This window comes from Erinaceus europaeus, unplaced genomic scaffold (assembly GCF_950295315.1).
Source record: "Erinaceus europaeus unplaced genomic scaffold, mEriEur2.1 scaffold_675, whole genome shotgun sequence".
NCBI lineage: Eukaryota > Metazoa > Chordata > Mammalia > Eulipotyphla > Erinaceidae > Erinaceus > Erinaceus europaeus.
This window is the reverse complement of record NW_026647888.1, coordinates 17,847-42,695: the sequence shown is the minus strand read 5'-3', so window position 1 is coordinate 42,695 and position 24,849 is coordinate 17,847. Positions and strand designations below refer to the sequence as shown.

Genomic DNA, 24,849 nt, shown 5'->3' with positions numbered 1-24,849 from the left:
AGGAGGAGGGAGCGGGGAGGAGGGAGGAGGGAGGAGCCCCGGGCTCGGGCGCCGCGCAGCCAGCACTAGCAGCCGCGCCTCGGAGTTTGAGCCGCGGCGGGTGGGAGCGCAGCGCGGCGCCGCCCCCCGGCCCCCGGCCCCCGGCCCCGGCGCCCCCCGAGCGGTGGCAGGAGGAGGGCGGGCGGCGGCCGGGCCGGCGGGCGGGCGGCGGACTATGAGGCGCCCACCATGGTGCGGTACGACCGCGGGCTGCAGATGCTGTTGACCACGGCCGGAGCCTTCGCCGCCTTCTCGCTCATGGCCATCGCCGTGGGCACCGACTACTGGCTCTACTCCAGCGCGCACATCTGCAACGGCACCAACCTCACCATGGACGAGGCGCCCCCGCCCCGCCGCGCCCGCGGCGACCTCACCCACTCGGGGCTGTGGCGGGTGTGCTGCATCGAAGGTAACGCGGCCTCCGGCGCCCAGGGGTGGGCGCGGCACCTGCTCCCCGAGACACAAAGGCGCCGGGGCGGGCGCGCGGGCGCCCTCGAGGGGGACCCCACCCAGCGACCCTCCCCGCGGGGGACCCCCTCAATACTGAGACCCCTCTCCCTGCTGGGGACCCCCCTCAATACTGAGACCCCTCTCCCTGCTGGGGACCCCCCATTCCTGGGACCCCTCTTCCTGCAGAGGGACCCCCCCTCAATACTGGAGACCCCTCTGCCTGCTGGAGGACCCCCATTCCTGGGACCCCTCTTCCTGCAGAGGGACCCCCCCCTCAACACTGGAGACCCCTTTCTCTGCTGGGGACCCCCCATTCCTGGGACCCCTCTTCCTGCAGAGGGACCCCCCTCAATACTGGAGACCCCTTTCTCTGCTGGGGACCCCCCATTCCTGGGACCCCTCTTCCTGCAGAGGGACCCCCCTCAATACTGGAGACCCCTCTGCCTGCTGGAGGACCCCCCCATTCCTGGGACCCCTCTCTCTGCGGGGCCCCCCCACTCGAGGACCCCGCCACTCGCACACGCACACCCCCTTCCGGAAGGTCACAATGGATCGCAGCGAAACTCTCAGAAGGCGCAGCCCGAGCCCGGAGCGCTCCCGAGGGGCTGCGCCGGCGCCCCCGGGGTGGAGGCTGCAGAGGGGGCGGGAGGAGGCTGGGGTTGGGGGAGCGGACGCTGGAGGAGGGGGAGGAAGGAGGGAGAGGGGTTGCCTGGCAACCGGTGTCTGTGCGATTGCTATGGGAACTGGCCATCCTGGGGCGGGGCGGGGCCGGCCGGGGCGGGGAGCCGGGGGCTGCCGGGCGCTCGCTGGCGACCGGGGTCGAGGGCTGGGGGGCTGGGGGAGAGTCCCCGCAAGCCTGGGGGTGCACGGGTCCCCGAGCCGACGCCCGTCCAGACCCTGTTCGGCCACGTCTCCCACGGAGCCGCCGGCGCGCTCCTCCCTGCTAGGTGGGGAGGAGAGGACAGCGACACCTAGACCCCCCCACCACCCAGGGGCCCACGAGCACCCCGGACAGGGTGGCAGGGTGGTCAGCGGCGAGGTGCGCTCCGGGGACCGCTTGGGAGGGGCGTGGTCGGGCGGAAGGGGCGGCGTGCTGCGCCCCCAGATGCGCGGTCAGACCCCGGAGTGGGGGTCGTGAGCTTGCAAAGCCGGGGCCAGGGCAGGTCGGGGTACCCGGGGCACTGTGGGCACCCGGCTTCCCGGGGTGGGGGCCCGAGGTGAATGCACACCCACCTCCCCAGCAGCGCCCCGCCGGCCCAGCCGCGGAACTTGAACTAACAGGTGGGGGGTGTGTGTGTGTGTGGCTTTCTGGTCTGGGCCGGGCTGTAGGGTGGTCTGCCCCCCGGGGTCTCTCGCCTTTCAGATCAGGTGGTCGGATGGGAGAAACCGGGAGCGCTCCTTTAAAAACAACAAAAAAACAACAATCTTTTTCCTGCAACCTTTTCCCAGGTGTTAGCTCCGCCCCTCGGTTGTTTGGGACTCACCTGGGTGCCAGGCCTGCGGGTAGTTCAGCTGGTCAGCATTTGTCTTTCCCCAACCCCCGCTGGGACCATCTGGAATAATCTTTTTAAAAAGTGGCTTTGTACAATTGGGTTGGCTGGAAGAACTCGAACTCTTATTTTCCTTGCCCTTAGGTCCTGCCTATTTTCATCTGGAATCTGCCCCCCCCATCTCCCAAAGGAAACTGCTTTGCCCTTTGCCCCTTGCCCTTTGCCCTTTGCAGTCAGGAGCTTAGTGCTGAGGCTAAGCGGTTCTTGCAGTCAGGGGAATATGCTATCAATAATCAATAATCGGGGAGACACAGCCACACAGAGAGTCCGGTTCGCCCAGGGCAGCACGCTCCTCTTTTTCTCTGGGAAAACATCCTTTCAGTGCGCCCTTTGCTGTCATCACGACGCCTCCTCCCCTCCCGCTCACCCGGAGAACTTGCGTCACCACCTGCCCCGCCACAGAGCTGCCCAGGCCTCCGCGCCGCGTGGCACAGCGAGTCGGACCACTGTCACCAGTGTCACTGTGGTGTGCACCTGAGAACTCTGTCTGCTTTCTGTGCTGGCAAGCCCGGCCTCTGCAGAGTGGGGCTCTGGTGCCTCCTCTCCTGACTCCTCATCCTAATTAGGATTGACGCTGCTCTTAGCATCTTGCCAGCTGCCTTGAGCCATTTGCACTTGGTGTTCATGGAGAGAGCCCCAAGCTCATCTGGGCAGCTGGCTGCACTGGCCACAGGAGGGTGGGGTGTTGTCATCTGGGCGGGGGTGGGGGGTGCTTCACCAAAAGAAATGGGCTGCCCTGGTCACCTACCAGGGCCCAAATAGGCCACATTCAAGGGCCAAAGCATCTTTGGACCAATCCAGGGCTGGAGGCACTGGCTCCGAATTCTTTGTCAGGGGCTGAGTGACAGTTCCTCAAACTGGGTGGAAACTCCCAGCTTAGCTCTTAAAAGCTTGTCCCAAAGGCCAGACGCCACCTGCCAGCACATGCCCAGCCACTTCCTGGGTGTGTGTGTATGTGTGTGGGGAGGTAGGGGGGTTGAATCCTCATGGAGAGGCCCCTTCACCTCCCTGCTAATTTCTGTGTATAAGATGATTCTTTCTACCTGTTCATTAGCAAAACACACCAAAACATGACAAGAATTTAAAAAAAAAAAGTGAGGGAGCAGGCAGCAGCACACCTGGTTAAGCACACACATTACAGTGCCCAAGGACCCAGGTTCAAGTCCCTGGTCCCCATATGCAGAGGGGAAAGCTTCATGAGTGGTGAAGCAGGGATGCAGGTGTCTCTCTCCCTCTCTACCTCCCCCTTCCCTCTCCATGTATTTTTCTGTCTCTATCCAACAACAAATAAATATTTTTTAAAAGGGAAAGGTCAGACCTCTGAGCGGAGACTGAGCTGCTGCAGGCAGCTGTGAAAGTGCCAGTTGTGTTAGCAGACTCGGAGGGATTTGCTGGCCACTTGGAAGCAGCAGGCTTGGTTCCCTGGCTGTTGCCTCAGAGATGCTGTGGGTCAGGAGAGCAGGACCACGCACAGAGGACTTTGTGCTCCCAGCCTCCCCCCCTCCCAGCTTCTTTCTGCCACCCCACCCCTTACTGGACAAGTGTCAAAACACTCGGGTACAGAGGTGTGTGCGTGATACACGGGGCGCTGCCTTCACCCCCTGCTGCAGCCCAGCAGACAGAGACTGTGAGAGAAAGGGGACATGCCCAGAACCACCCAGGCGGGTGGTTGCTGCTGATCCAGACTTGAGCCTTGGTCTCTCTCCAAAGTTCTCTCCCACCACGCCATCCTGTCCTTTCCCAGACAGCCTCTGGGTTGCTTGACTTCAAAACACAGCACCCAGTGCTTGACTGCCCAGTGGAGCCGAGCTCTGAGCTTCGACTGATGGCGGCACCGAGGCATTTAGAATGGGCGCTCTACAGCTGATGCTTGCATTGTAGCAGCTGTGCTTTCTCTTCTTGGTTTCTGTCGTGGTCTCTGTTTTGGTCTCTTTCAATGTCTCTCTCTGTCTCTGTCTGTCTGTCTGTCTCTCTCTCTCCTTTCCCCTTTGAAAGAGGCCTGTCTCTGCCAAAGCCAGGAAATGGCCTGCCATCTTCCTCCCCAAGCTCCCCCATCTCCTCCTCCTTAGCCTTTCGTGGTACTCTGCCCCAGGCCCCAGGCTGATGGCGTGGAAAGAAGCCATGCATCTTTGCAGGCATTCCAGTGAAAGGTACCACCAGGCACCATTTGTTTGTTCAAGCTCCAGTGCACTTTGGGATTGGTCAAGGTGCAGCACACACCTTGTGTGCCAGGGACACCAGTCTGTTTGAAAACATCGCAGAGGAGGAAGAGCAAGGTCCAGGGGGCAGCAGCTGGGCAGTACCTTACCCAGTCCCCGCTTCTTCTTCGAGCGTTTGCCTTTCTTCCGTAGCCAGTCAACAGCGTCAGGTTGAGCCTGATGTCTGCTTGTTGCTGGCTTTGAAAGTGACTGGGATCCATGTGGATTCAGTCGGCTAGGAAGGATCGTCAGTTTCCCCAATAAATGGGTACTCACGGGATGCACCACGAGAAGGATCCAGTGCATCCCCCCAGTCCCCGCTGTTAGCCCTGAGCTGCTGGAGGCCAGGGCTCAGGAGGGACAGAGCTGCCACCAGGGAAGCTCTGGGCCTGGCTGGGCTGCAGCCATCTGTCACTTGCCACCTACAGATGAAACTGACCCCAGCACACCCAGAACTCTGGGGTCTTTGTCAGCGGGGGCGCCCACCCCTACATTGTGCCAGCCAGATCCTGAGGACCAGCAGGAGAAGATGTGCAGAGGTTCTGGGTTTCCAGACTGAGGGGTCACCTTCCTCCTCTGGTCAGCACTGCTCCCCAGTGTCCCCAAGCTTTTGCTCACACCTTGCACACAGAGAAAAAGTAGTCAGTGCTTCATCCTGGCTGGGGGCTGGGTTTGGAGGACAGCCACCAGCAAGAGACTCTTATCTCTTTTCCGTCTTCACACCTTTCTCTTTTCTTGTCAGGAGAGAAAAAAAAAAAAAAAACAGCTCCTTTGAACTGGAGCCTGCTGACTTCATGAACAGAAGCTGGGGGGTCTTGGTAGACTCCAGTCTGGATCTGGCTAAATGGCCCCAGGCTAGAGGTGCCCTAGGTCAGAGCGAGCCACTCCCCTACACACACACACACACACACACACACACACACACACACACACACACACACACACACACACGGATGGAGGATGCTTCGGGCTTTCCAGAAAACGTGGACCCTTCCCAGGCCAGCGGGGACGGACTGCTGTAAGCCATAGCTCCACTGCAGGAACACCCTGAGAGATTTTAACACAAATACACTCCAGGCCAGCCAGTGAGCTGAGAACTTGCCCTCTGTGTGTTTGCTTTCATTTCCTCCCAGGGGCAGCCTGTCCAGTCAGGCTCAGGTGGGTGACAACACCCACACCGGTCCCTGCCGCCGGCCCCCTGCCCTTCCCTGTAGTAACAGCCATCGCTCACTGAAGACCTTTGTGCGGGGCTGATGTTTAGTTCTTGTAATTGCCAACAACTCTTCAAGGTAAATATTAATTATTGGTCTTTTATGGATGTAGAAAATGAGGCACAGAGAGCCGCTGAGTAACAAGATGCCTGCCACTGTTCACTCTCAGCTGGAGTCAATACAGAGGCCTGGCTTTACAGGGTCGTCTTTGAACTGAACGGTCCTGGGTGGGGCCTGGAGCATCAGATCACAGGTCGGGCCACAGCAGACATGTCCTTCTCATGCCTCTGGAAGTTCCAGGTCCAAGGTCAAGAGGACAGCTGATGCGGTTTCTGGAGAGGACCCTCTTCCTGGCTTACGGACAGCTGTCTTCTTCCTGGGTCCTGGTCTCTTCTTACACAGACACGAATCCTGTTACGAGGATCCCACCATCATGACCTCAAATGAAGGCAGTCATCTCCCAAAGCCCTTCCTCCAACATCCATCACAATGGGGAGTGGAGTCTTAACATAGGAACACGGGGTGGGTGTGGGGGGCACAGGCATCCCTTCCCTTTCTTCATAATGGACTCTACCTACATTTTTATTTTTTAATGTTTTATTATTTTATTTACTATCTTAATAAAATGCATACACATCCCGCTCAACTGTCTTACAGTGTTGCTGGGGATTGAAACTGGGACTTCAGAGCCTGAGGCATGAAAGTCATTTTTACATAGCCATTATGCTTGCTGTATCCATAGTGTTCCATTAAAAGAAAAAAAAAAAGATTGTATTAATGAGAGGGAGAGAGAGAGAGAAAGAGAGAGAGAGAGAGAGAGGAAACTAGAGCATCACTCTGGCACATGCAGTGCTAGAAATTAAACTGGACTAAAAGCTTAAGGTACCAATGCTTTATCCACTGAGCCACCTCCCGAGGTCCTATGTAGTTCCAGCTACTAAGGAAGGAAATTGTCTCTTTTTGTGTCTATCTCTCCTCAGTGCCCTGTCTTGTCTATTACTTACTTTCTACTGTACCTCAGTCTTCCTGTTTCTTGTAAGACAAAATCAGATCATCTTCTTTTTAAACCGGATGTTCTTAACTGGAGCCAGTTGACTTCATGAAGAGAAGCTAGGGATTTTGGTGGACCCCAACCTGGGGGTGGGGATTCATGGAACAGCCCCATGCCGGGTGGGGGTGGGGGGGCTTCAGAAAGGCTTAAAAGAAAGCAAGTGCTCTTGAAAATACATCTCTGAATCAGTGTCTTCAGATGACCGAGACTCCGGACGGTTTCCAAGATGAAGTCACAGAAACAAAACAAACAAACAAAAAAAGATGGAAAGGGGGCCATGGTGGGTGACTGGATCCAGGGTCTCAGGTGAGGTCTGGTGGGTGACTGGATCCAGGGTCTCAGGTGAGGTCTGGTGGGTGACTGGATCTAGGGTCTCAGAGAGAACAGCACAGCCAGCCCAGAGTTCTAGAAGGCTCTTTTCTCAGCTGAAAGTGGGGCTTGGCTGCTGGGGGCCACTTCTCTTACCTCGGACTTTCTGCCACACAAAAGGCCTCTGCCCACTGCCTGAAGCAGCTTCCTGGGGATCTGCTCTCACTTCCCAGAAGCAGAGGATTCTCCAGTGGCAGGAGTCTTTGAGGTCACTTAGCGCTATGGATCTCAACTTTATTCTTCTGCTAAAACATGCATACAAGGGATCTGAATCACCTGTCTTCCATCTACCCATCCATCCATCCATCCATCCATCCATCCAACACTGCTCTGTATCAGATCTGATTCAGCAGTGGTAGCGTGGGCCTGGCGGAAGCACACCTGCTAAAGCACACATAGTACTAAGCGCAAGGACCCACACAAGGATCCGGGATCGAGCGCCCAGCTCCCCACATGCAGGGGGATGTTTCACCAGTGACGAAGTAGGTCTGCAGGTGTCTCTCTTTCTCTCTCCCTCTCTGTCCCCCCCTACTTTCTCAGTTTCTCTCTGTCCTATCCCATACAACGGAAAAAGTGGCCTCTAGGAGCAGTGGTTTGATAGTGCTGGCGCTGAACCCCAGCAATAACCCTGGAGGCAAAGGAAGAAAAAGAAAAGCAGTGGCAGACACAGGCATTCACTCTCTGTTTGGAGAGAGAGGGTGAGAAACTGGAACAGCACAGCTGTAGCACTCATGAAGCCTCCCCTTGGCGTGGTGCTCCCACTGGTGGCAGGATGGAGGGCCCAGGGTCTCCCTCGTACGTGGCAAAGAGCGTACTCTCCCGGCTGAGCTATCTCCCAGCTACATGCTCATTCATTCTGATGGCACGGCTGACACTTCCGGAATGGAGGGGCCTCTGGGAGAGGCCGGGGAGGGCTACTGTCAGTGGATGGGCAGGGCAGAGGAAGGGGAGAAGGCCATCTGAGGCCCTGAGACAGAAAAGACGGAGGGAGGGAGGGTGAGTGAGGAGGCCAGCCCCTCAGGCAGGGCCCATCCTCATGGGGGACATGGGGAAAGCTTCAGGGCCAGTGTCAGGAGGTGCTTCATTTCACAGGGCGCACACGACTCCCACACGGACAGTGGAGTCAGATGGCAGCCGCAGAGACGGGAGGGGCGCTCCCGCATGGAGAGCCTCTGATGTGGGCTGGGGTTTGGAGCCGAGGCAGGAACAGCTGAGATTCTGGGTAGCCAGAAATGAATCCACATGTTTCTGTCCTTTGGGAAATCACAGGAAAGGTGTGTGTGTGTGTGAGTGTGTGTGTGTGTGTGTGTGTGTGTGTGTGTGTGTGTGTGTGTGAGTGTGTGTGTGTGTGTGTGTGAGTGTGTGTGTGTGAGTGTGTGTGTGAGTGTGTGTGTGTGTGAGTGTGTGAGTGTGTGTGTGTGTGAGTGTGTGTGTGAGTGTGTGTGTGTGAGTGTGTGTGTGTGTGAGTGTGTGTGTGTGTGAGTGTGTGTGAGTGTGTGTGTGTGTGAGAGTGTGTGTGTGTATGAGTGTGTGTGTGTGAGTGTGTGTGTGTGTGTGTGAGTGTGTGTGAGTGTGTGTGTGTGTGTGAGTGTGTGTGAGTGTGTGTGTGAGTGTGTGTGTGTGAGTGTGTGTGTGAGTGTGTGTGTGTGTGTGAGTGTGTGTGTGTGAGTGTGTGTGTGTGTGAGTGTGTGTGAGTGTGTGTGAGTGTGTGTGTGTGAGTGTGTGTGAGTGTGTGTGTGTGTGAGTGTGTGTGTGTGTGTGTGAGTGTGTGTGTGAGTGTGTGTGAGAGTGTGTGTGAGAGTGTGTGTGTATGAGTGTGTGTGTGTGAGTGTGTGTGTGTGTGAGTGTGTGTGTGAGTGTGTGTGTGAGTGTGTGTGTGAGTGTGTGTGTGTGAGTGTGTGTGTGAGTGTGTGTGTGTGAGTGTGTGTGTGTGAGTGTGTGTGTGAGTGTGTGTGTGAGTGTGTGTGTGAGTGTGTGTGTGTGAGTGTGTGTGTGTGAGTGTGTGAGTGTGTGTGTGTGAGTGTGTGAGTGTGTGTGAGTGTGTGTGTGAGTGTGTGTGAGTGTGTGTGTGTGAGTGTGTGTGTGAGTGTGTGTGTGTGAGTGTGTGAGTGTGAGTGTGTGTGTGAATGTGTGTGTGTGAGTGTGTGTGTGAGTGTGTGTGTGTGAGTGTGTGTGTGTGTGAGTGTGTTTGTGTATGTGTGTGTACGCACATGTGCGTGTCTGTCTGTCCGTGTGGTGGGGGATCTGCTTGGGTGAGCAGAGGTACAAAGGGTGCCCAGCCCCAGCCCCGTTGGCCCCTTACTCATGGTGAGGTGCAGGTGACCCAGCCGCCCCGCTCATGACACTCGGGTGTGTGCACGCGGGAACGCTGGGTGGCGTGACTCGAGCTCGCTCTCTGCCGGGGAGAAAACCCCAGGCCAAGGGGGCAGAGCGGCTCACCCCAGGCCACACAGCTGCTCAGTTGCAAGTCAGGGCCCACTGGGGCCGCTGTCTGGCCGGGGTGCAGTCAGAGTCAGAGTCAGCCCACCTGAGCACACACCTGGAGGGAGGTGGGCCACGGCAGCCAGCTCAGTTGCAGTAAGACAGAAAAGACAGAAAGACACACTCCCGGCCATCGGCTCTAACTCCACAGCCACTCACCACCTCCTTCCCTTTACTCACACCTGTCCTCAGAGACAGCCTCTGTGCACTCTCTCTCTCTCTCTCTCTCTCTCTCTGACTCTCTTATTCTCTTTTTTTCCGCATTTTGTTGCCCTTATTGTCCTTACTGGGTTTTTTTGCCATTGATATTATTGTTGTTGGATAGGACAGAGAGAAATGGAGAGAGGAGGGGAAGACAGAGAGGGGGAGAGAAAGACAGACACCTGCAGACCTGCTTCACCGCCTGTGAAGCGACTCCCCTGCAGGTGGGGAGCCGGGGCTTTAACCGGGATCCTTATGCCGGTCCTTGCGCTTTGTGCCACGTGCGCTCAACCCGCTGCGCTACCTCCTGGCCACCTCCTTCTCATTCTCTTTCTCAATTTCTCTCTCTCTCTCTCTCTCTCACCTGGGAATAGTTTCAGAGGAGAACGAAGTGGTTCTAATGGGGCAAGATAGTCCTTGGGCTACGTCCCCCAGGCCCGTGGCACTCTGGGAAGGTGCTGCAAGAGACCATCTTTTCTGAACTGCAAGTCGAGACACTGTCTCAAACAGTGAACATGACTTTCTGGCGTCTCGCTGTCTTCAGAGGAGAAACCTGCTGAAACTGTGAAAATGGTTTTGCACTACTTAAGTTCTCTTTCCTCCAACCAAACAAGAAGGGGGGGGGGTAGGGGAGGATGAACTAAATAAATAACAAAGATTGCTGTGGTGCTGGGGTGGTAATTAAAATAAAAAATAGGGAGAGGAGGGTGGTTAAATCCTGTTGGCACACAAAATGCTGAAGTTGCCAGTGGTGAGCTGAGATTCCTGGGGACTGAGACCAAGAGAAAGACATAGAGTGCGCTTATGACAAAAGGGACTTATTGCACGGGTCTGGTAACAAAAGCATCTTGTGGGAGTCAGGCCGTAGTGCTGTGGGTTAAGTGCAGGTGGCGCAAAGCACAAGGACTGATGTAAGGATCCCAGATCGAGCCCCCGGCTCTCCACCTGCAGGGGAGTCGCTTCACAGGCGGTGAAGCAGGTCTGCAGGTGTCTGTCTTTCTCTCCCCCTCTCTGTCTTCCCCTCCTCTCTCCATTTCTCTCTGTCCTAACCAACAACAACTACAACAATAAAACAACCAGGGCAACAAAAGGGAATAAATAAATAAAATAAATATTTAAAAAAAAATTTTTTAAAAAGCATTTTGTGCTACAAGACAGGTGTTCCAGGGGCTGGGTGGTGGCGCACATGGTTGAGTGCACATGTGACAATGCGTGAGGACCCAGGTTCAAGCCCCTAGTCCCCACCTGTGTGGGGGGGGCGAGCTTTGCGAGTGGTGAAGCAGGGCTGCAGGTGTCTCTCTGTCTCCCCTTTTCCTCTCAGTTTCTGGCTGTCTCTATCCAATAAGTAGATAAAGATACTTTTTTTTATTCTAAAATTTTTTTCTTAAAAAAAGTGAGCATGTCTGATGAGATAACCCAGGTCAGTGTCCTGCTTTGTCACCTGTGCCGCCCAGGCTCAAGCCTCACCACCACCTCTTTGAAGGAAGCTTGGGGGCCTTGGAAAGGGGCTGGACATCCTCCCCCTTTGCATGTGGAGGGCACCTCAACACATTAGGAAAGGCCTGGAAGCCTTTTTGTTTTCATTTATTTGTCTTTTAACTTCTTGATTTATTTCATTTGCTAGGACAAAGAAAAATGGAGGGGGAGGGGAGGTCGAGCAGTAGTGCAGCGGGTTAAGCACAGTCTGAAGCGCAAGGACCGGCATAAGGATCCCGGTTCAAGCCCCCGGCTTCCCACCTGCAGGGGAGTCACTTCACAGGCGGTGAAGCAGGTCTGCAAGTATCTGTCTTTCTCTCCCCCTCTCTGTCTTCCCCTCCTCTCTCCATTTCTCTCTGTCCTATCCAACAATGATATCAATAATAATAATGATGACAACAACAAGAGTACCAACAAGAGCAACAAAATGGGAAAAATGGCCTCCAGGACCGGTGGATTAGTAGTGTAGGCACAGAGCCCCAGCAATAACCCTAGAGGCAAAAAAAAAAAAAAAAAAAAAGAAGAAGGGAAGGGGAGGGGAGGGGAGGGAAGGAAAGACACCTGCTGCACTGCTTCACTGCTCATACAACTTCCCTGCTGTATTTGGGAGGATTGGGGCTTGAACCTGGGTCCCCGTGCATAGTGACATGCTCCCTACTCAGTGCACCACTGCCCAGCCCTGACCTTTTTGTTTTTAATGGATCCTCTTCTGGGGAAGTGTTAGATTCTAAGACTGTTGTCACATCACCCTGTGAGAGGTGTCATTACACCATGTCTTCCAGCTCAGGACGCTGGGTCCCCAACCTCCTTTTTCTCCTCCTCTCAAATCCTTCCTTAGAGTCCTTGTTGCTGCAGGGAATCATAGCTAAATCTCACCCATTTTTCTCCTTTCTTTGTTTAAGTCTCACCTAAGAGTGAAATCATCCTGGATTCCTCCATCTCCCTGTCTCCTCCCTTCCTTTCTTTCTTTTTTCTTTTTCTTTCTTTCTTTCTTTTTTTTTTTTTTCCTCCAGGGTTATCACTGGGGCTTGGTGCCGGCACTACAAACCCACTGTGCCTGGCGGCCATTTTTTTCCATTGTATTGGCTAGGACAGAGAGAAATTGAGAGAGGAGGGAGAGCTAGAAAGGGAGAAAGACAGACACCTGCTTCACCGCCTATGAAAGGACCCCTGCAGGTGGGGAGCCAGGGGTTCGAACCTGGATCCTTGCACGTGTCCTTGTGCTTTGTACTATGCGCACTTAACCTGGTGCCCTACCGCTCAGCCCCTTCCTGCTGGCTTATTTCACTTGACATGATTCCTTCAAGCTCCATCCAAGTTGTAGCAAAGAGAGAGAGTTTCATCATGCCTCCCTGACAAGTAGTGCTCCATCCACTGTGTCTGCACTGCAGCCTCTAGAACCACGCGCCTGTCACTGATGTGGTCAGAGCGCTCTCCCCCACCCCGCTCCTTGCAGACTCAGGCTCTGTGCTGGCCTAAGGACAATGGAGTGAGACCTCACAGGTGTTAGCCCCTGGCTTTAGCTCAGCCGCCAATGTCCCTCTCCCCTCCCACTGCCCTGGAACCAGGATGGGGTAGGGGTGTTGCCCTGTGGGGATGCTGGAGCCACTGGATGGACTTGTGTCAAAAGAAACCTCTGATACTTTTTCACCCGCTCCAAATGCCAGGGTTTCTCTGACCCCCTACTCCTACCCCCTCACCTCCAGACTTCTATTCACCCTTGAAGCCAATCTCCTCCATCAAATCAGCCTCTTGGAGCCCTTGGATAATGATATTCATGGAAAGACTCATAATTGTCAGCCTCCCTGGGACGTCTGCCATCAGCTTCATGGCCACCTCCTGGGCCCCCAGGTGCTCTGCCCTGCTCAGCCTTTGTAGCTGTCCGTCTGTCCATGTGGCCACAGGACACATGGGCCTGACTCCAAGCTCTTCTGCTCACCAGCTGTGTGTCTGCATGTGACTGGCTTACCCTCTCCAACTATGATTTCTTCTAAAATAGTGGCATTGCCGGGTCAGCTCCTGGAGAAAACATGCAGAACAGTCCCCACGGTGCCTCCAGCCTTGCAGATGCTTCAGGCAGGGCTGCCCCTTTCCTACCCCGGTGTTTGTTTCTTTTATTTATCTATTCTTTTTATTATTATCTTTTTTATTGGATAGAGATAGCCAGAAATTGAGAGGGTAGGGGGAGATAGAGAGGGAAAGAAACAGAGACCCCTGTAGCCCTGCTTCACCACTCACAGAGCTTCCTCCCTGCAGGTGGGACTGGGGGTTTGAACCTGGATCCTTGTGCACTGTGACATGCACTCAACCAGGTGTACCATCCCTCCCCACCTCCACCTCTTTCTTCCTTTCTTTTTTTTTTTTTTTCTTATTTTCCTGTTATTGTAAGTGGCTGAGCCTTTGCGTCCATGCGCGTTCACCAGCCTCCAGGGTTTGGGGAGAGACTTGCTGAGCCTTCCTGGAAATGCCGGGGTTAGAGAAGAGCCCAGTCATCTTCCATCATTGCTCAAAACTGCCTTAAGTGTCTTCTGTGAAACATCAAGTGAGAACCTCAGGCCTTGACATCAGGAACTGAAATGAGGCCCAACATCAAGGCAGCACCAGTAGCAATGGCTGCCACCCTGCCCCAGGGGCCCCGCTTCACTCCGTTTGCTGGCAGGTGCTGTGGCTGGAGCTGTGGGCTCTGGCGGCAGTGAGGTGCTGGGGTGTGGAATCCAGGTATGAGAGCCAGGAACCCTGGAGCCTGGTCCTGACCCTGCAGCTACCCACCAGACACGCCTCTGCATTTTCCTTAACCTTTGAGAGCCTGGGTCACTGCCAAATTAGCAAGCGATACCTGTCCTCCCCTCCCTCCTCCCTCTTCCTTCTATCTTCCCTCCTCCATTCTCTACCCCTCTTTCAATCCTCCCTTCTCCTTACTCCCCCTCCCTTCCTCCTCCCCCACCCTTCTCCCTTCCTTTATTTTTCTTCTCTCCTCCCTCTATCTGGAAGTCCTCCTCTTCCTCCCAGGACTGTGAGCAGCCAGTGGCTGGGTACTTGGCAAAACTCTGTAGCAGTAGTGCCCCCACAGACACTGCAGAAGGGCCAGGCTTGAGGCTCTTTCTCTGGGAAACCTCTCTGTCAGTCCCTATTCAGGGCGCTATTTGCTGGTCCCAGTTTGAGGCGCCAGTTGCCGGTCTAGCTTCGCAGGTAAGAGACAGACGACCAGGGACTCACGGCTGAGCTGGGAAGCACTATCTCGTTTATTAATCAGATACATTGCCTTTTATGCATCTCTTCACTGGAAGTGACAAGGGAAAGGAAATGACTAGGAGAGGGGGCAGAGCAAAAAGTGAGTAGGAACAGAACACAGAAAGCTTCCATCTAACCAGTGGGGATGAAACCAGTACCCTGCAGGCAGGGCGGGACCCAGGTAAAACAGTGATTATGTAAATAGACCACATTGTAAGTAATACAAGCGAACCTAATGTGACGATCAAAACAGAAGGTCTTATAAGCAGAATTTAGAAGCAGACCAACACCTCTCTTGGCCTCTCTTCACCCTGACACACTCCAGCAAGGACACGCACACTGGTGGTGGCCTCCTATGTCAGAAGTGTGGCTGCTGGCTGGAGTGGTCTCACCTCACAAGCATCTGCCCCGTTCCCCTCACATATCCACACTCCGTCACTATCTCGTCCACCCAGCAAGCACAGAGCCTGCACAGTGCCAGCCACCCGAGACGTAGATAAAACCCCTTTCCTGCAGCAAGGATCTGGGTTCCTTTCAGCCCTCCCCAGTCTTGCCTGCTCTGCCTGCAAAATGCCCCTAAAATATTCCCTCCATATCTCTGTGCCCCCCTTCCCAGCCTCTGGTCCCTCTCACCTGATGCCCCAAGGAGTGTCCTGCTCCATCTCCCTGCCCTCTCTACTGCCTCTTCTGCGGACTCTTGTCTGCATCAACCAGAGAGATCTTGTCAGAATAGCAGTTGGGGGCAAGGGGCTGCGCAGATATTTATGTAGCAAACTTTGATGCCTGGAGACACCAGAGATTCAATCCCTGGAACCACTGTATGCCAGAGCTCGGCAGTGCCCTGTTGTTAAAATTTCGGAGGCTCTTGCCGGGCCGGCTAGCTTCACAGCGGGTAACAGAGACGCGGAGACAACGGCTGGGCAGGGAAGCTGTATTTCTTTATTCAGGAACAACGATTCACAAACTAAGACAAACTAATCACCAAACAGAACTCGGCTGTCTCTTTGCGGCGGCGCAAGCACTCTCTCTTTTACTCTGGAACTCAGGAACCCAGGAACTCTGTCTCTCTGGCACTCTCTCTTACTCTGTAACTCGGGAACTCTCCAACTCTGGAACTCTCTGGCCCTCTCTCTCTGCTGTCTCTTTGCGGCGGCGCAAGCACTCTCTCTCTTACTCTGGAACCCTGAAACTCTCGAACTCAGGAACTCTGGCACTCTGGAACTCTCGTACTTGAGAACCCTCTGAAAACTCTTCCACTGTGGAACTCTCTCTTACTCTGTAACCCTGAAACTCTCAAACTCAGGAACTCTCGGACTCAGGAACTCAGGAACTCTCGGACTCAGGAACTCAGGAACTCTCCAACTCTGGCACTCTCGAACTCAGGAACCCTCGGACTCAGGAACTCTCGGACTCAGGAACCCTCTCCCGGGGTTCCTTCGGGCAGGGCCAAGCAGGCCCGCGAAATTAACAGGACTGATCCAATTCTCTTGGCGGGGGGAGGGCTAGGACAAACCAATGTAAAGCATACGACAGTGCCCAGTTAAAATAAACCAATCAACTAAATTAAATTAATCAGGTCAGGTGGGGGCAGGTGGTAGCACATCTGGTTAAGCACACATAGCACTAAACCCAAGGATCTGGGTTTGAGCCCCGGCTCCCCACCTGAAGGGGGACATTTCATGAGCAGTGACGTAGGTCTGCAGGTCTCTCTCTCTCTCTCTCTCCCTCACTGTCTCCCCCTCCTTGCTCAATTTCTCTCTATCCTATCCAATAAAATGGAAAAAATGGCCACCAGGAGCTGTGGATTCGTGGTGCAGGCACCAAGCCCCAGTGATAACCCTGGAGGGAAAAAAAAAAAGGTCAGGTCAATTCTCCAGCTTAACACCCTTTTCTGAGCCCACAGCCCACCTGTGAGAAAGTCATGTATGTTCCATGGTGAAAGCAAAAGACCTGGGGTCAACATTCAGGGTGGCAGGTCCAGCACATGGGTTTTCATCAAACCAACAGGTGACACCCATCTCTGTCTCCCAGGTCAGCTCTGCTGAGTAGACGGGGCAGGTGAGGACCCTGGTCCATGCATTCAGCCCGTCCAAAAGCTAAGTCTCGTCCCCCTGCCAGGTCCTGTGTCTTAGGAGATGACTCTCCTGCTGGGTACTGGTGGAGGTGTTTATAGAAGATCCCATTTCCAGGTTCAAATACTGAGCCACCCCCTAGTCATTAACCAGCACACAGACTTGTTTCAGACGCCAGCCTCGGTGAGAGACAGGGCAGTGCGGCATCTACAGATGGGTCCCTGCAGATCCAGGAGCCAGTCTGCCTTTTCCACCATGGGGCATGTGGCCGGTGGCCTTCATATATTCTGAACCGCAGCTCCGCACAGAAGACCGGGGGACAGCTTTCTCCTGTTGTCGGCCACACCACAGCTGTTCCTGCCATCCTGGAGTGTTGAGGTTGACACGTCTGCAGGGTAGAGACCCAGGAAAGTTGAAGTCAGTACAACTAGAAACATCCAGGAGGGGCGGGCGGTGATGCACCCGGCTAAGTGTTCATAGTACTAAGTGTAAGGACCTGTACAGGGAGCCCCTGGCTCCCCACCTGCAGGAGGCGGGTGCTTCACAAGCATAGGCGTAGGTGTCTATTTCTCTCTCTCTCTCCCCCTCCTCTCTCAATTTCTCTCTGTCCTGTCCTATAAAATGGGAAAAATTGGCTGCCAGGAGCGGTGGATTCATAGTGCCAGCACTGAGCCCCAGCGATGACCCTGGAGGCGAAAAAGAAAAAGCATCTGGGCCCCAGTCGTGTGAAATGACTGGTGTCACCAGTGTTCACGGGCCTGAGCATCTGGGCCCCAGTCGTGTGAAATGCCTGGTGTCACCAGTGTTCACGGGCCTGAGAGACTTGTGGAGCTGGAGTCACGTGTTGTTTAACACTGTTGGCATGCTGAGTCATCTTTTCATGAGGACCTGAATTTTCATTTTGCACTGGACCCTGCAAATTATCTGGCCTGACTCTGATCAGGGAAGAGAGGCAAGAGAATCTGGTCCCAGAGGCCACTGTGGTGACAGAGAGGCTGTCAGCCTTGTGGGACAGCAGACTCCCCTCTCCCTGGCCCCACAGGCCACCACAGGTGCCCCTGCATGGGAGAGCAGTCTTCCTTCCTTTCTTTCTTTCTCTATGTCTTTCTTTCTTTCTCTTTGCTTTATTGGGGGGATTATTGGTTTACAGTTGACAGTAAAATACAGTAGTCTCAGTTTTCCACACAGCCATCTAACCCCCCACTATGTCCTCCTCCCCCATCCTGTTCCATGCCTGAACCTTCCCCGCCTGCCCCAGAGTCCTTTACTTTGGTGCAATACACCAACTCCAGTCCAAATTCTGCTTTGTGTTTTCCCTTCTGTTCTTATTTTTCGACTTCTGTCTCTGAGTGAGATCATCCCATAATCATCCTTCTCTTTCTGGCTGATCTCACTTCATATGATTCCTCCATGCTCCATCCAAGATGAAGTAAAGGAGGTGAATTCATCATTTTTAACAGCTGAGTAGTATTCCATTATGTACATAGACCACAACTTGCTCAGCCACTCATGTGTTGTTGGACACCTGGGTCACTTCCAGGTTTTGGCTATTATGAACATAGGTGTACACACATCACTGTGGATGTTTGGTCCCTTAGGCTATATCCCCAGGAGAGGAATTACAGGATCATAGGGTAGGTCCACTTCTAGTGTTTTCAGAATTCTTCAAAGAGAGCAGGGTGTCTTACGACCCAGTCTGTGTTAAGCATGAATGGGGAACCTGGTGACTGCCTGGCTTCATGCTAAGCCAGGTGGGCACAGAGCCCTCAGGGAACCTGCAGGAAAAAAGAAAGATAGTGAAGGGTGTGCTGTGTCAAAACACACTTTAATGTCAGGGCCTCCTCCCAAAAACTCTTAAAGAACCCACTGACAGGGGAATCAGGGAGACTGGGCACCACACAGGGAGTTGAACTGCACAGCAGCTGTTATTCGGGGTCTGGTGGCTGTGGGTGGCTCAGAGGCCAGAGGAGGTGGGCCTTGAACTCAGGCTCTGCCTCCTCTTATCCGCAGTCTCCAGCCAGTCAGTTCACCTTCTTTGAACCTAGGTTGCTTCTTCTGCAAGGTGGAGGGGTGAGAGGCACACTTGCTGTTCCACGTTTCCTGACAGGACTGAGGGCCAAGGAGTAGCATCATGGTTCTGCAAAAAAGAAAAGAAAAAAAAAAAAGACTGTCATCCCCTAGGCTCTGAGGTCTTAAGTCCAATTGCCAGCACCACCATGAGCCAGAGCTGAGCAGGGCTCTGGTTATACATTAAGTCGGCACTTAGCTTGGGGCTAGAATAAAGTGTCCAGTGCCCAGTGGTTCTTCTCACCTGCTAAATGCTCTCTCTGCACGTGGCCCAGCGGGAAGGGCTCACAGAGAGGATGAGTCTCGGCAGGGAAAAGGACCTAGATCTCGGAAGACTCCTGAGGACATTTCAGGACAACCAGGCTCCCTTCCAGGTGCTGGACAGTCTGGCCAAAACAGTGTCCCCACCAGCTCATCGTTGCCCCTGCGGTGGGGGGAGCAGGCCCAGAGCCCCTTCCGGCCCTCCGTCTGAAAAGCCCCGATAACAAGTGCACATTGACGGCCAGGTCCCCAGGGCGGGCGTGCTGTTCCCGGCTGGCATCTGAGCCCTCGCCCAAGACATTTTCTCGCTTCGGTGGTTTGGCATGTCATACAAAGGGGCTCTGATTTTGCCTGATGTCCAGCTCCTCTTGCGTGAAAAATAGCTTTTGTTGTCTTTCTGCCCACGGATTCCTGCATGTGAGTTAAGGCCAGATGCCTGGTGGGTGCAAGTTTTCCCAACTACCTAACTGGAGCACCCAGCCCCCTCAGTCCACTTTGGTGGCCGGTGGCCTGTGGCCCTGGACTTCTGGTTTTTCCAGGACTTGCTCTCCAGCCCCTGACCTGTCCACCATCTTCAGGCCGGTCTGCTGTTCTTTCCAACCAGCAACTGATTTAAACACGTCCTGAGATGCCGGCCGGGTGGGAGGTCAGGTAGCCGCGCTGCCACTCCTGCCGCCCCCCACTACCACATTCTGTGGCCAGCAGCTGGGCTCTCCCGTGGGCATCCACATCAGCTGTTCTCTCCCGCCCTCCGGCCTCTTCTCCCCTCCATCACTTCCCTACCCCTTTCACCTACATGTCTAATTCTTTTTTTTTTCTTTTTGCCTCCAAGGTTATTGCTGGGGCTCGGTGCCTGCACTATGAATCCACTGCTCCTGGAGGCTATTTTCCCATTTTGTTGCCCTTCTTGTTGTGTTTGTTGTAGTTGTTATTGTTGTCATAGCTGTCATTGTTGCATAGGACAGAGAGAAATGGAGAGAGATGGGGAAGACAGGAAGAGAGAAAGACAAACACCTGCAGACCTGCTTCACCACTTGTGAAGCGACCTCCTGCAGGTGGGGAGCTGGGGGCTCGAACCAGGATCCTTACACTGGCCCTTGTGCTTTGCGCCATGTCTATATGTCTAATTCTTCCTTCCGGTCTGCCATATTTAAGTCACACCAGCCCTCTCCGACTTCCTACGTGAAGCAGCCTTTCAACAGTTCTTGAGCTACTTACTAGGTTAAAAAAAGAGTCTTACTTTGACTCTGTGGTTATTGGGATGGTCACTAAATGCAGTGGGGAGGGGATCCTGTTAAACAGCAAACAGAGCCAAAAACTCACAGGTGTGGAACCTCTACGGGTCACTGGGTACAAACTAGATGTGACTGTGACCATGGTCGCTGTATGAGGTCAGAACAGACTCTTGGAAGGAAGTTCACCTAAATGTTCAAGTGGGGGCCATGAAACACTAGGTGGCTGGTCTCCTGCACCTTTCTCTCTCTCTCTCTCTCTCTCTTTTTTTCCTCTTACTTTTTTTTTATTTGAAAAATGGAAGCATTGACAGGATCATAGGATAAGAGGGGTACAACGTCACACAGTTCCCACCAGCAGAACCCTGTATCCCACCCCCTCCCCTGACAGCTTTCCCATTCTTTATCCCTCTGGGAGTATGGACCCAAGGTCATTGTGGGATGCAGAAGGTGGATGGTCTGGCTTCTGTCATTGCTTCCCCGCTGAACATGGGCGTTGACAGGTCGATTCATACTCCCCTACTGCACCTTTCTTTTTCAAGCAAAATAGCTCACTTTTTTCCTTTTCTTCTTCTTCTCCTCCTTTTTTTTTTTTTTTTTTAACCAGAGCACTGATGAGGATTAAACCTAGGACTTCAGAGCCTCAGACATGAGAGTCTTGCATAACAATTATGCTATCTTCCCAGCCCCCAAATCTTTTTAGAAAGTTAAAATATGTAATGTTTTTCTTATCCTCAGAGCTGACCGTGACCACAGTGATCAAAGGTTTCCATCGGTCAGTTTGGACTGGGGCAACCCACAGCTTCATGACCACAGTTTGCTTCCTGAATTAAACCAACACCTGGTGCCTTGTCAGGTGAAGAAATGATGAAATTATTTCCTGATTAGCCTGCCTCTACCCCCAACTTTTGTTTTTAATCAGAGCCCTGCACAGCTCTGACTTATGATGGTGGGGGGGTGGGGGCTTGAACCTGGGACTTCAGAGCCTCAGGCATGAGAGTCTTTGCAAAACCATTATGCTGTCTACCCCAGAAATAACTCCCTTGGACAGAGCACTGCTTTGCTGTATGTGCAGCCCAAGTTTGAGCCTGGCCCCCAGTCCACTGAAGGAAGTGTCGGTGCTGTGGTCTTTCTGCCCTTCTGTCTCTATCTAAAAGAGAGAGAGAGAGAGAGAGATTCCATTGGTGGGAATGATATGGATGCCTGGGCTCTTCAGCATTGAGGCTATGTGTCTCTTTATCCCTAACCTCCTCCAGGGACGCTGTCCCCGGCACTGTGCCCAGTCACCTCTGGATGGTATTTTATTACTGGCCACCCCTGACTTATAACCAAATTGATTCCTAAAAGAAAGCCTTTTCGGGCATCCACAGTTGAATCTTGATTTCCCGTAAGCACAGTTTACACACTGGGCTTCCATTCCTCGAAATCCATCTCCTACAATAGAAGTGCCCAAACTGACCACAAAAGTCAGTGAACGGGAAAATAAAGCTCAGGGAGAGGCTCTCACAGACTTTCAGGACATGTAAAAGCTAAGCGCTTCAGATAAAAGCAGTAGCGTGAAGGGCCCCTTTGGGGGGAATGGTATGCTCGCACTAGATCGGCCAAGGTTGCCTGAAATATCGAGTCTGAACAGAAGATGTTTTCTTTTTTTCCTTCTCAGGAAGCACTTTGTGGTGAACTTGAGCATGCTTGGTTGCGCCCAAAATCTTCAAACTCTTTCAAAGAGAGGCCCCTTCTGGCTCAAAAATTTTCCATTGCCAAATCAGTCTGTATAGATTCTTTAGAGAAAGGCTTTGCTTGGGGGGTGGGAGTGGTTCTGGAGAAAAGGGGGTTTCACTGTGTCTTGGACCCTCTTTCTAAAAAATGTCTCTCTTCCTTTATTTTAATACTTTTATTTATTTAGATTGGTCAGTCATGATGGTGGGGAGCCATGAGTCTTTAAGCTAGTTACTAGCACTCAGCTACACAAGTCCGGGTCCTGGGGGAAGCAGCATGGCGGGTCCAGGGAGGAGCAGAGCAGGTGAAGAGTAGCAGGAACAGAGAGCGTGGTCTCTGCCAGGCGCTCGCTTAAATGGCTTCTTACACACCCACAATCCCTTGTGGGTTTGCTTAAGTCCCTTGTATGCTCCTCAGGCTGAGGTCAGTCATATGCTAATGACGCTCCTGTCCCAACAGAGATTCACCTGCCTCAGAGGGAGCCTTCCTCACCAAGTTTTTACCTCATTCATTCACTCACTCATTCATTCATTCATTCATTCATTCACCCAACTACTGACTTCTTCAGGCACAGGCTAGATGTCCTCAAATCACTTCCCATACACAAAAGGGCCACTGAGTGCCACCTCTCTGGAACAACAAAAGCTGGTTGAAGGCCACCCCACCATGGCTACTTGAGGAGGGGATCAGACAGGCGCCATCTGTGTGGGCCTCCCGGAGCCACTGGAGGGTCCCTGGAGCCTTGTCTGTGACCTGGTGGGGATCCTAAAGCGCCCAGAAAGAAAAAGGAACTGTGACACTAGCGTCACTTCCCCCAGGCAAGATCAGCCCTGGGGCTCTAGAAGCCCTGCAGGAGCTTAGCGCAGTGGCGGACTTCCCGCCGTGCTTTAGGCCTGCCACTTGGCAGGCCCTTCTTGGACCCGCAGGCTAATTTTGTCATTGAGATATGTGTGCCCATCCAAATGCACAAAATTCAGGGCCCAACAAAATTAGAATCTGCTTGCAGTTGGGCCCTGAAGAATACCAATCAAGGGGGACTTCCAGGAGGCGTGGATGTGGAGTGACAGGGAACAGAATCGATCTCCCCAAAACAACAAATATCTACAACTATCGAACTCAACGAAACTCACCAACTCCAGCTGAGACATTTGCAGAAGTGCCGCGCAGCCTCAGCCACCAAGTTGCAGATGTTACCGATTTCATGCTGACTTCCCTGGGCAGACGACCTCACCCATGTGTCCCAAAGTCCCCGCCCCACTAGGGAAAGACAGAAATGGGCTGGGGGGATGGATCCACCTGCCAACACCCATGTCCAACAGAGAAGCAATTACAGAAGCCAGAACTCCCACATTCTGCTCCCCAAAAAGAATTTTGGTCCATACACCCAGAGAAGGAGGAATGTTAGGGGAAGATGTGATTTAAGTGCACACACTATAATGCGCAAGGACCCAGCTCCAAGCCCCTGGTCCCCACCTGCAGGGGGAAGGCTTTGCAAGTGGTGAAGCAGGGCTGTAGGTGTCTCTCTGTCTCTCTCCATCTCTACCCCTCCAATTTCTCTCTGTCTCTATCCAATAATTAATTAATTAATTAATTAAAAAACCTCCATAAAATGGAGAAAACAACTTTAAACTACTAATAATTGTTTATTGCTGTAGTTATTACTGTTATTGATGTCATTGTTGGACAGGATAGAGAGAAATGGAGAGAGGAGGGGAAGACAGAGAGGGGGAGAGAAAGACAGACACCTGCAGACCTACTTCACTGCCTGTGAAGTGACTCCCCTGCAGGTGGGGAGCCCAGGGGCTCGAACCTTATGCTGGTCCTTATGCCGGTCCTTGCACTGTGCACCACGTGCGCTTAACCCGCTGCACTACCGCTTGACTCCCCAACAGTGATACAATTTTTAAAAAAGAAGAGGAAGATAAAGAGCGAGAACTAGAACACCACTGGGGCAGGAGTCCTGAGAAAGGAGGCCCCTCAAGGGGGCCCTTATGGAAGCAGGTGCAGAGACCAGGGTCTGACCACACCCCTCCGAGGAGGCTCCGTCCGGCAGCAGAGTCTCCTCCCCACGTGGAGCCATGAGGGGCAGCTCCAGGGGCTTTGAGCACTGAAACAGGCTGCTTGCTAGGGCTGGAGCTGGAGCTGTTTGCACCTGTAGTGTCACCCTGAGTGACTGCCTACACTCCCAGCATTCAGTATGAAGTCAGACCAAGCAGCCAGCTGGGAGGTTGAGAGATGCAGCCACCTCCTCCTGGATGGCCACCAGGGCCAGACACTAAACCCCCTCAAGCCCTGGGAACCTCCCTTCTCAGAGGGAGGGGGGTGCTTATTGCTCAGAGCTGCCTCCACTCCTCACTCACTCCATCCACCAGGCAAGCTTGACACCTTCCCTCCTAAACACCAGCTGAGCTGGTTTCCCCCTGGAGCCTCTGCTCTTCTGCGGCCCCTGTGAGGGTTCTCCCCTTTGCCTGGGGCTCTCCCTCCTCCCCTGTCACTTGGTGATCTCCCCAAAGTCACCAGGGAAGATGCCACCCCCTCCCAGAAGTCTTCCTGGACCGGGCTCAGCCATCTCTCTCTCTCTCTTTTAAATTAATGTTTGTTCATGTATTACTTTTAACCAGAGCACTGCTCAGCTCTGGCTTAATGGTGCTGGAGACTGAACCCGCGACATCAGAGCCTCAGGCACGGAAGTCTAGCCTTTATGGATAATAACCATTATGCTAGCTCCCCAGTCCAGTCTTCTCCTCCTTTTTTCTTTCTTCCTTCCCTACTTTCTATTTTCTTTTTTAATCTTTATTTATTTATTGGATAGAGACAGCCAGAAATCAAGAGGGAAGGGGGTGATAGATAGGGAGAGAGATAGAGAGACACCTGCAGCCCTGCTTCACGACTCACAAAGCTTTCCCCTGCAGGTGGGGACTGGGGCTCAAACCCGGGTCCTTGCGCACTGTAACATGTGTGCTCAGCCGGGTGCGCTTCCGCCTGGCCCCTCTTTCCTTGGTTTTTTTTTTTTTTTTTTGAGTTCAGTAAATCTTCACTTAAGCTGACTGATAGCAGGGTTCTTGGAAACTGTGCTATTAAAGTGAAATGATGTCAGCAAAAGCAGGTCCTCACATATGGTCATTTCCTTCAAACACCAACTGGGCTTGATTTTTTTTTTTTTTTTTTTGCCTCCAGGGTTATCGCTGGCGGCTCGGTGCCTGTACTATTGAATCCACTGCTCCTAGAAGCCATCCCCCCCCCC

At 53.4% G+C, this 24,849-nt stretch overlaps 1 protein-coding gene across 6 annotated transcripts; it reads left to right on the top strand.

The window, feature by feature from the left end:
* Positions 1-22,371, top strand: LOC132536512 (voltage-dependent calcium channel gamma-4 subunit-like). Of its 6 annotated transcripts, none has more exons than XM_060184491.1 (3): positions 1-448; positions 1,939-2,004; positions 2,124-2,952. In XM_060184491.1, exons 1-3 carry the CDS (start codon positions 229-231, stop codon positions 2,222-2,224), a joined length of 387 nt encoding a protein of 128 aa, XP_060040474.1. In that variant the 5' UTR covers positions 1-228; the 3' UTR covers positions 2,225-2,952. The 6 variants fall into 6 exon arrangements, 5 of the variants coding, with proteins under 5 accessions (XP_060040474.1, XP_060040475.1, XP_060040478.1 ...); XR_009548056.1 differs by lacking the exons at positions 1,939-2,004; positions 2,124-2,952 and adding exons at positions 5,371-5,526; positions 5,618-5,881 and having other exon boundaries at positions 6-448; XM_060184492.1 differs by lacking the exons at positions 1,939-2,004; positions 2,124-2,952 and adding an exon at positions 5,743-6,094 and having other exon boundaries at positions 4-448.
* The last annotated feature ends 2,478 nt before the right edge of the window (positions 22,372-24,849 follow it).

What these genes read in the sequence shown, in the direction of transcription:
- LOC132536512 (XM_060184491.1), top strand. Translation starts at nt 229, where the DNA reads ATGGTGCGGTACGACCGCGGGCTGCAGATGCTGTTGACCACGGCCGGA. An exon ending in GCGGGTGTGCTGCATCGAAG is followed by an intron (nt 449 to 1,938) that starts GTAACGCGGCCT and finishes ACCTTTTCCCAG; the next exon opens with GTGTTAGCTCCGCCCCTCGG. An exon ending in GCCTGCGGGTAGTTCAGCTG is followed by an intron (nt 2,005 to 2,123) that starts GTCAGCATTTGT and finishes CCTTGCCCTTAG; the next exon opens with GTCCTGCCTATTTTCATCTG.